Source organism: Chanodichthys erythropterus, chromosome 9, assembly GCF_024489055.1.
Source record: "Chanodichthys erythropterus isolate Z2021 chromosome 9, ASM2448905v1, whole genome shotgun sequence".
Taxonomy (NCBI): Eukaryota; Metazoa; Chordata; class Actinopteri; order Cypriniformes; family Xenocyprididae; genus Chanodichthys; species Chanodichthys erythropterus.
In genome coordinates this window covers 39428604-39440148 of record NC_090229.1, presented here as the reverse complement: position 1 = coordinate 39440148, position 11545 = coordinate 39428604, and the positions used below count along the sequence as shown (strand labels likewise).

The window sequence follows — 11545 nt, the reverse complement described above, 5'->3', positions numbered from 1 at the left end:
CCTATCCTTGGTTCTTAGAGGCCTTAGAGGCCCTCCCTTTAAACCACTCCAGACTGTCGACTTAAGCCCCATTGCTAAAAACTGCCTTATTGCTAGCCTTGGCATTGGTTAAGCGAGAGGGGCGCTCTCTGTGAGCCCCTCCTGTCTGGGCCTAACGACTCCAAAGTCATCCTGAAACCAAGACATGGATACGTCCCTAAGGTCCTATCCACCCCTTCTAGGGCACAGATGGTCATTCTCTTCGCACTTCCTCCTTGATCAGGAGTTGAACCTACTCTGTCCCGTCAGGGCCCTGAGGACCTGCATCGACCGTCCCGCCTCTTTTCGTCAGTCGGAACAGCTCTTTGTCTGTGGCCACACGAAAGGTCTCCAGGTCACAAAGCCCAGTTTATCCAGTTGGATAGTCGATGCTATAGCGCTCGCTTACTCCTCTTTAGGCCTACAATGCCCTTTAGGTGTTGGAGCGCTTGGCCTCTTCTTGGGCATGGTCCAGTGGCGTGTTCATCGCCAAAATCTGTGCCTCGCCGTCCACATTTGTCAGGTTTTATAATCTGGACGTTCCTGCATTACAGACGCGTAAGCCTCACTATTGTGACCAGCTTATGAATCCCCGTATATGGCTCCAACCAAGTCCAGGTAATGACTATATTTTGTGTTCCCTATATGCGCCCCACTGGCACCTAGGCTGTATGGGATTGGGAGGATTACAGCGTAATTTACTGATGTAACCTCAGTTCCCTTAGATACGGAAAGAGTACTGCATATTTTGCCATGCTATTCGCAGGACGCCTCGTGCCATCGCTTCAGTTGAATTAAATCTGCCAAGGTGAGACAGCTGCTTATATAGCCCGATACCCAGCCCCTTTTGGCAGGCTCGAGTAGGCTCGCTCAGCATTGACTCACGCAGTTCTGCCGCGGCGTCATTGGTTCATTTACATACAACTCCGCGAACAATGACATTGCAGTATCACTGCGAGATTGAAAAAGACTTCAGAAATCAGTGAAACAGGAGTTCCCTTTCGTGGGAACTATCGACGCTACGTCGGATGACGTGATGGGAACCCTCTGTATTTTTGTGTTCGTGAAGCACCTCTGTATCCAACCAATGAAAAGACGCGACGTCAGAGGCGGGTGACGTCACGGATCAGGAAGCTATAAAGCACACCTGAACACAAAGCACGCCAGCTTCTGTTGTCTTCAGCAAGCGTTCTCTGTATCTTGTCTGTCTTATTTATTGTTGTCTGTCTGATATATATATATACATATTCACACAGTGATCTCTTCGTCCGAGGACAAGAGTTTCAAAGCACAAAAATAAGACAAAAAGCATTATGGCGGAAAAGCAGCAACAGTTTAAAAAGTGTACTCCTCCTTGTCCACGCTACATAGTGACAGGAGATTCACACGACATGTGTGTGAAATGCCTGGGGGTTGAGCATGCACAGGCGGCTCTCGAGGGAGCCGTCTGTGTACACTGCGATCAGCTCACCCTCAGAGTGCTGCGATCTCGCCGGGCGCTCTTTGAGGAGGGCGCCGAGGCGAGTGTTCCCCGCGGGTCTGGTCCCGCTGTTGCCGAGGCACAGCGAAGGCTGCACTCGTGGGGTTCACAGATGGATCTAGCAGAGGGGGAAGAGACGGGCACTGCCCTATCGCTTCCCTTACCTGCTAGACCCAGTGTCTCTTCTTTGGTGGCGGAAGCACGCGTAGCGGTTTCTTCCCCCCGAAGAGAGGCACCGATGCTTAACATATCTTCCTCCGAGGAGGTTGATGTGGAGAGCGTCGATGAGGAACCGCCATCCTCATCCCCTGCTTATGAGGAGCTATTAGAGGTAGTGACCAGGGCAGTAGAAAAGTTAAAAATCGACTGGCCCGCGGAAAAAGCTGAAAATAAACCAAAAAGTAAGCTTGATGAAAGGTTTCTTCCCGCGCGGTCACTACCTCAGCGCCGGGGTCTGCCGTTTTCCCGACCTCCACACCGAGGTGTCGAGGTCGTGGAAGAGGCCAGTACAATACAGACTGTACAGCCCGCAGACGTCACTATATAGCAATATAGTTGGGCTGAAACGTCACGGCTATGGGGCGATGCCTCGGGTCGAGGAGACGCTCGCGAGCCATCTCTCACCCGAGCCCACATCGTCCCTTAAGACCCCGACGCTGCCCACCAAGCCCCTAAAGACAACTTCCAGCTTGGTGGGCAAGGCTTATTCGGCGGCAGGTCAGGCGGCGGCATGCCTTCATACCATGTCTATCTTACAGGCATACCAAGCCGACCTGCTGGGGGAAATTGATGACACTGGGGAAGCGTCCTTTGAGGCTATTCACGAGCTCAGAAAGGCAACAGATTTAGCTCTCCGGGCCACCAAGGAGACGGCCAAATCCATCGGCCGCTCTATGGCAGCCCTGGTGGCCACGGAGAGGCATCTCTGGCTCAACCTCTCAGACATCAAGGAGAGAGATAAAAATGTTCTCATGGACGCGCCGCTGTCTCCTGATGGCCTGTTCGGCGACGCAGTGTCAACTGTCGTCGACAGGTTTCAGGAGACACGAAAGCAGACAGCGGCATTTTCTAAAATTATTCCCCGCCGCTCTCATCCCCCGGTGGCTGCTGGGCGGGAGCAGCCTCGGCCGACAGCCAGCTCCTCAGCACACAGGGTGCAACAAAGAGCCAGTGTCGCCTCCCGCGCTCCCCCACAAAGATTTGGGGGGCCGGGGCGGGTGGCACAGGCGAAGCCTTCCGGAGGTAGGACGGATCTGAGGACCGTCATTATCTCCCGGAAGGCTTCAAAGAAGAGGTCCTGACCTTTATAGTGCAGGATCTCTCGAGGGCAGCCCCCTCCGGGGGGATTCGGATATCGGGTCCCTCCCGGTGCCCTCAGGGGACCGTCCTGTCAACCCTGCCACCCAGCGTGCGTCAGGGCACAGCGGTCTCCGCCGATCCTCCGAGGAGGGTTGGCCAGCACGTGATTCGCCTGTCTGCCGGTGCGCCGCGTCAGATGGACGAGCCAAGTGCTCAAAAAACACCAGAGACCAGTCTCGAGAGACTGGTTCCCTTAGTAGAATATTTGGAAGAGTGGAAAAATCTCCCGAATGTTTCGAAGTGGGTACTGCTCATGGTAGAACAGGGCTACAGAATTCAGTTCGGTTCACGACCGCCCAAGTTCAATGGGGTGCTTCCTACGGTGGTAACCCCAGAGCAGTCTCTGGTGATGGAGCAAGAAGTAACGACGCTTTTGCAAAAAGGGGCTATAGAAAGGGTTTCCCCTCCCAGCAAAATGTCGGGCTTTTACAGCCGCTACTTCATTGTTCCGAAGAAGGATGGAGGGTTGCGTCCGATCATAGATTTACGTGTGTTAAATCGATCAGTAAGGAAGTTGAAGTTCAAAATGCTTACACTCAGACAGATCATCCCTCAGATCAGGTCCGAGGACTGGTTTGTAGCGATAGATCTGAAAGACGCATACTTTCATGTATCCATCCATCCTTCACACAGGAAGTTCCTCAGGTTTGCTTTCGGGGGCGAAGCTTACCAATACAGGGTTCTTCCGTTCGGCCTATCCCTCTCACCCCGCACGTTCACGAAGTGCGTGGATGCAGCACTGGCTCCGCTGAGACTCCAGGGCATCCGCGTGCTGAACTATATCGACGATTGGTTGATACTAGCTCAAACAGAACAATTGGCAGTTCAACATCGAGATGTTGTTCTGTCGCACATGAAAAGGCTTGGGCTGAGGCTCAACGCCAAAAAGAGTGTGCTGGTCCCAAGTCAGGTTGCAAACTATTTAGGTGTAATCTGGGATTCCACCACGATGCAGGCGCAGTTGTCCCCTGCTCGTGTGAGTTCCATTCTCGGGGCCGTGAAAGGGGTGAAATTAGGCCAGTCACTCACTGTAAAACAGTGTCAGAGACTGTTGGGTCTGATGGCAGCTGCGTCCAACGTCATTACTTTTGGCCTCCTGCACATGAGACCCTTACAGTGGTGGCTCAGGACCAAGGGGTTTTCCCCGAGGGGAAATCCTTTTCGCATGATCAAAGTCACGCGGCGATGCCTTCGTGCTCTGGTCATGTGGAAGAAGCCTTGGTTCCTAACCCAGGGACCCGTGCTGGGGACTTCTGGTCGTCGTGTAATGCTTACGACAGATGCTTCCCTCACGGGCTGGGGGGCGATCATGAGTGGTCGCTCGGCTCAGGGTCTTTGGGAGGACCATCAGCTCTCCTGGCACATAAATCGGCTGGAGATGATGGCGGTGCTTCTTGCACTGAAACACTTCCTCCCCGACCTGAGAGACCATCATGTGCTGGTCCGAACGGACAACACTACGGTGGTCTCGTATATCAACCATCAGGGGGTTTGCGGTCTCGCCCATTATCAAAGTTGGCCAGTCGCATCCTCCTCTGGTCCCAGGGAAAGCTCCTCTCGCTGAGAGCAGCCTACATCCCCGGGCGGTTGAATGTGGGAGCGGACGCCCTGTCGAGGCAGGGCGCGAGATCGGGGGAATGGAAACTCCACACCAAGGTGGTGGAGTTAATATGGAAAACTTTCGGTCGAGCTCAAGTCGATCTTTTTGCCACAGAGGAGTCAGCTCAGTGTCCTCTGTGGTACTCACTTCAACACCCAGCACCTCTAGGGCTGGATGCCATGCTACAGACGTGGCCGAGGCTACGTCTGTATGCATTTCCCCCAGTCTCAATGCTCCCGGGAGTTCTGGAAAAGGTTCGCCAGGAGAAGGTCGACCTAATATTGGTGGCCCCTTACTGGCCGACCAGAATATGGTTTTCGGACATAATGTCTCTTCTGCACGGCTCTCCCTTAGAGCTTCCCCTCAGGCAGGATCTCCTGTCTCAAGTGGGCGGCACGATTCTCCATCCCCGCCCAGAAATGTGGAAACTGTGGGCCTGGCCCCTGAGGGGGCAAGGCTCATAGGATCTGGTCTCCCAACTGAGGTTGTGGAGACCATCCTTCATTCCAGAGCTCCCTCCACGAGGAAGTTGTACTTATACAAATGGAAATTGTTCTCTGTGTGGTGTGAACAACATAATTTGGACCCGGTCCATTCTTCAGTCTCAGACGTGCTTCGGTTCCTTCAGGAAAAGTTCTCGGAAGGTTTAACCCCTTCCACGCTGAAAGTATATGTGGCCGCTATTTCGGCTCATCATATTCCTGTAGGGGGCTCCTCGCTGGGTCGAGACCCTCTAGTAGTACGCTTCCTCCGTGGTGCACTCAGGTTGAGGCCTGTGGTGCGCACAAAGACCCCGACCTGGGACCTCACTATTGTGCTCCAAGGGCTGGCTGAGGCTCCCTTCGAGCCAATAGAGGAGGTGTCAGACAAATTCCTGACACTTAAAACTATCTTTCTCTTGGCCGTCTCTTCTTTGAAGAGAATTGGTGATTTACAAGCGCTGTCAATAGCTCCATCTTGTCTTGAGTTTGCGCCTGGTATGGTGAAAGCCTTTTTGCATACCAGGCCGGGCTATGTTCCAAAGGTTCCGACGAGGGTCCCAGGCCCCATTGTACTTGAGGCTTTCTGCCCGCCTCCTTTTGCAAACTTGGATCAGGAAAGGAAGAATCTGCTTTGCCCTGTAAGAGCATTAGATGCGTATGTCCACAGAGCTGCCCTGTGGAGAAAAACAGAACAATTGTTTGTGTGTTATGGGTCCCCTAAGAAGGGGGGCCCAGCATCTAAACAGCGGATGAGCAAGTGGGTGGTCGAGGCCATCTCACTTGCATATGAGACGGTGGGGCGCCCGTGTCCTTTGATGGTGCGGGCTCACTCCACGAGAGGTATGGCCGCGTCCAGAGCTCTTCTATCTGGTGTCTCTATGGACGACATTTGTGGTGCGGCTGGATGGTCATCCCAGCACACCTTTATCAGATTTTACAATCTTCACCTTAATATCACTCCGGGGGCCAGGGTGCTACAAGATAGCAGCCAGACACTTGGAGAGACGGCGTAGTTGGGATTGCGTTCCCATCACGTCATCCGACGTAGCGTCGATAGTTCCCACGAAAGGGAACGTCTCGGGTTACGAGTGTAACCCTTGTTCCCTGAGTAAGGGAACGAGACGCTACGTCACGTGGCCGTATCTCCTGCATACCTGGTGCGCTTGCTTCAGACAACCTACAGAAGCTGGCGTGCTTTGTGTTCAGGTGTGCTTTATAGCTTCCTGATCCGTGACGTCACCCGCCTCTGACGTCGCGTCTTTTCATTGGTTGGATACAGAGGTGCTTCACGAACACAAAAATACAGAGGGTTCCCATCACGTCATCCGACGTAGCGTCTCGTTCCCTTACTCAGGGAACAAGGGTTACACTCGTAACCCGAGACGTTTTTTACCTGTAGCGTCTTGCAAACGATGCAGTAATTGTTTCGTATCTAAGGGAACCGAGTATTGTACGATGGCATGAGTTTTTTTATATGATGGTTGCAACGCTTAATCTTTGCTTAAAAAAAGGTTTACTAAAGTGTTATTATTATTTTAGTGAGGTGGGTAAGGTGTACTGAGACATACACACATTAAAACAGAAGAGGAATAAAATGCCCACGACAACATGTACACCAATTTTTAAAACTCCAATATACATAAAACTACTATAGTATATTGAGCAGGGTAAAACATGTGTCAATTCAATTTGAAAACGAGTTTCAAAACATTGTGCTTTTGTAAACTGGTTTCCAACATACAGTTACTGCCCAGATATATGATGTCCTTTCAGGTGGGCCTGAAAATGAAGGATTTAATTTTAAATAGAGATGTTTGGAGTAAAGTGTGTAAAATCTAAACTGAACTCGCAAGTGTAGACACACTAAATTTACTGGCAAAACATTTTTGTTCATATTTAGTACTTCAGATTGTGTGAATGTATTTATGTTGAAATATTTGTAGATTATTGCACAGGACGTTGAGAGAGACTATACTCACCAATTAGGAATAATTCCCCTTTCCCTCTTTCCCCTGCAGCCAATGCAGTGTGGATTGCAAACAGACTAGTGAGCAGCTAATGGGCTTAAGGCTTCTCATTGTAGAGTAACTCTCCTGTAATCCGTAAATCCTCTTCAATAAACCCACCTGTGTGAAATATGCTGAGCCTTGAGCATGTCTACCCAGGCATTTCAAAGTGCCAAGGGTACACCTGACACCACACAAAATACAAATACGTTTTACAACAAGTTTTCTCGTGTTTAATGCACTGGCTTTAATATCCTGAATGAAAAAGGAGAATTTCTTATTCTTGAATTAATGTACTTGTTTAAACTTGATTTGTCACATTTGGTTGATTAATAAGAGCAGGGTTACTTTATTCCAATATTCTTATAGTACAATAAGTGACTTTGCAACTACTACTCCCGTTAGAGTAGAGTTAGGGGAAAAAGTTGACAAAAAGTAGTTGCAAAATCATTTATAGTAATTAGAATGTCAAAAGTGGACTATCACAATAAAATGTTGCTAAGAAGAGTTGCTAAAGAGACTTACAACACTTTGAGCTTAAAGGGTTAGTTCACCCAAAAATGTCATTAATTACTCTCCCTCGTGTCTTTCCACACCCGTAAGACCTTCGTTCATCTTCAGAACACAAATTAAGATATTTTTGATGAAATCCGATGGCTCAGTGAGGCCTGAGCAATGACATTTCCTCTCTCAAGATCCATTAATGTACTAAAAACATATTTAAATCAGTTCATGTGAGTACAGTGGTTCAATATTAATATTATAAAGCCACGAGAATATTTTTGGTGTGCCAAAAAAAATAAAATAACGACTTATATAGTGATGGACGATTTCAAAACACTGCTTCAGGAAGCTTCGGAGCGTTATGAATCTTTTGTGTCGAATCATGATTCTGATCGCGTGTCAAACTGCTGAAATCACGTGACTTTGGCGCTCCGAACTGCTGATTCGACACAAAAGATTCATAACGCTCCGAAGCTTCCTGAAGCAGTGTTTTGAAATCAGCCATCACCATACAAGTCGTTATTTTATTTTTTTGGCGCACCAAAATATTCTCGTCACTTTATAATATTAATATTGAACCACTGTACTCACATGAACTGATTTAAATATGTTTTTAGTACATTAATGGATCTTGAGAGAGGAAATGTCATTGCTCAGGCCTCACTGAGCCATCGGATTTCATCAAAAATATCTTAATTTGTGTTCTGAAGATGAACGAAGGTCTTACGGGTGTAGAACGACATGAGGGTGAGTAATTAATGACAGGATTTTCATTTGGGTGAACTAACCCTTTAAGTGGTAATGAATGCCAGTAACATCCTAAAAAGTCATGAGCTCACTTCGCAGGGAACACAAGCTAGCTAAAAATCTTTACCTTGAAGTATCAAGAACAATATATTCTGCAATAGCATTGTTAAGGTGTAAAGCTAGACCTCAGCATTTCACTTTTCTTTGGTTCTCCTTGGTTCAGTTATTTACCTTACATTATCCCAGCATACTTGGTCCCACTTTATATTAGGTGGCCTTTACTACTATGTACTTACATTTTGATATAATGCACTTTTTCTGTACATACATGTTTTTACATTGAACTAAAAAATACCTGATTGTAATAATATCTGTAATTCATTTTTGTAATTACATTTATAATTACGCTGTTGACCCATTCATTACAGCTTAACCCACCCTTAATCCGACCCATACCACCAAATCCGTCCTAACCTTACCCTTATCCACCTCAATAGCAGCACAAGTGTATTGCAATCCCGGGTGAAAAAAAAAGTCAGTTTTCACGCACTAATTTTGTGCTTAATATACTAAAAATTCTTCTTTAGTACTTTTAAAGATAATCCTAAGAACATCTAACTGTGCTATTTTGAGACAGCATGAAATATGAACTTAAATGTGCTTTTAATATACTATCTCTGTATTTAAAAAATATATTTAGTTATCACTTGTAGTACACTATGGGTTCAAGAGTACTATAAGTGGTAACTAAATATATTTTTAAAGTGTTGAGCACACTTAGATGTTCTTAAGATTATCTTAAGACATACTAAAGAAGAATTTTTAGTATATTAAGTACAAAATTAGTGCACGAAAATAGAATCTACTCTTTTTTTTTTTTTTCCCTGGGATATAATATGAACACGGTAAGTACATTGTACTTATTTTGTGATTTAAGTACATTAAGGCCACCTTATATAAAGTGTCACCGCATCCCTTGTTAGTACTAAAGCACCACAGGTAATCACACTGAACGTTTTGTGGTTTGACAACAAGAAAGTGTTGAATAGCTTGCGTATTGTGTGATTTCAAATCAAACACACTTACTTTAGTCAAATGTTTTGCTTAAAATCTGCTTGTGCTCCCTTAAAAAAAAAAACCCTGTTGGTTTGATATTTTGTTGTCTAATTCAAATACTTCAATGCATTTTTATGGGCCTCCACATGGTTACTTGCATGGTGCGACCCAACAGGGCCAGTTTTTATTATTTATTTTTTTATCATCACCGGTCACCTGCTGGTCAGGTACAACCTTAATAACATGATAAGTTGCCAGATATGCAGTGCAATGATGGAAGGGATTATTTTATTAGCTCTGGCCTAAATAGACTCATGCTGACAGCCTGGAAACATCAGTTAATCCCAAGCGAGTCTCTATAAAGCGAGATGTATGAGTGCCCCATCAAGTCGTAGCACGGTCCTGCCTCGTTTCTCTACATTCCTGCCAAGCCATCTAAAGACTACAGCAGAAGGGGCTGACCACAACACCCAACCGCAGCCATGAATGGTACAGAGGGACCGTTCTTCTACGTGCCTATGTCCAATGAGACTGGCGTTGTTAGGAGCCCGTACGAATATCCCCAGTACTACCTGGTGGCACCATGGGCGTTTGCCTGCCTGGCCGCTTACATGTTCTTCCTCATTCTCACCGGCTTCCCCATCAATTTCCTCACTCTGTATGTCACCCTCGAGCACAAGAAGCTGCGCACACCCCTCAACTACAGTCTGCTGAACCTCGCCGTTGCCGACCTCTTCATGGTGTTCGGTGGCTTCACCACAACGATGTACACCTCGTTGCATGGCTACTTCGTGTTCGGACGCCTCGGCTGCAACCTCGAAGGCTTCTTCGCGACCCTGGGTGGTGAAATGGCACTCTGGTCCATTGTCACGCTGGCCATCGAGAGGTGGCTCGTCGTCTGTAAGCCCATCAGCAACTTCCGCTTCGGGGAGAACCACGCCATCATCGGCGTCGTCTTCACGTGGTTCATGGCATGCTCCTGCGCCGTGCCTCCCCTAGTCGGCTGGTCCCGTTACATCCCCGAGGGCATGCAGTGCTCATGCGGAATCGACTACTACACTCGTGCCGAGGGCTTCAACAACGAGTCCTTCGTCATCTACATGTTTTGCGTCCATGCCTTCATTCCCTTCGTTGTGATCTTCTTCTGCTATGGCCGCCTCGTCTGCGCCGTCAAAGATGCCGCTGCCCAGCAGCAGGAGTCCGAGACCACGCAGAGGGCTGAGCGCGAGGTCACCCGCATGGTCATCCTCATGGGCTTCGCCTACTTGATTTGTTGGACCCCCTATGCCAGTACGGCCTGGTACATCTTCACCCACAAGGGAAGCAGTTTTGGACCCGTCTTCATGACAATACCAGCTTTCTTTGCCAAGACCTCTGCTGTCTACAACCCGGTCATCTACATCTGCATGAACAAGCAGTTCCGTCACTGCATGATCACCACCCTGTGCTGCGGCAAGAACCCCTTCGAGGAGGAAGAGGGCGCCTCCACTACCGCGTCCAAGACCGAGGCTTCGTCCGTGTCTTCCGTGGCCCCGGCGTAAACTCGCGCACACGACACACTCTAAGCAGCGACGTGCACTGGGCATCGACGGCGACCGACACAGAGACCACGAAGTGTTCAGCCCAGGGAAACGAGCGACCGCTACCACTTGCAGAAAAAAATTGTCTGTCAGTTTTCCTTTTTGTATTTTTACAAAACCCAATTGGTTCAACCAAAAGACAGTTTTGAGAGAGGACAGACCATGTCCCAGTTTCAGTACATCCAGCGAGTCCAGCGTAATGGTGCATAAGATTCTTTTTGTTTTTCTTCCTAAAATGCTGCAAAAGGAAAAATATCTTAACTCTCTTACTGTTGGACTCCTTATACTGGCTTTGTTGTGATTGTAGAGGCATGTATTCAAGGCAACGTAACAATAAAAAGCACTTTGCAAATGAAATCGCTCTGTTCATGTTTTGATTGAGCTGTGATGTTAACGAAATGTCAAAATAGCATTTTAAATTGAATAAACAATGCTGATTTCTGATGAGAGCTTTAATGTGATGTATATGTTCCCACCGCTGCTGTTTTCAGCATTTTGATATATTCTTTTTAACCGACATCAGCGCAATACTGCAAAGTTTCAAACCAATTAAAACACTGGAGGTCATTACTACACACACACAAGAACTAGAATTGAACAATTTAGAGCAGCATAAATATGGATAACAGGCTCAATGTGTTGTTCAATACCTCACTGTCACCTTGGATTAAAGGCTTTATGAAGGATGATTTGACAGATATGTATGGATGAAT

General features: G+C 47.6%; 1 protein-coding gene across 1 annotated transcript; it reads left to right on the top strand.

Annotated features, from left to right (window-relative positions):
- The first annotated feature begins 689 nt into the window (after positions 1-689).
- rho (rhodopsin) lies at positions 690-10793 on the top strand. Its single transcript, XM_067395590.1, has 2 exons — positions 690-711; positions 9733-10793. The coding sequence occupies exons 1-2, from the start codon at positions 690-692 to the stop codon at positions 10791-10793; spliced, it is 1083 nt and encodes a 360-aa protein (XP_067251691.1).
- Positions 10794-11545: the final 752 nt, after the last annotated feature.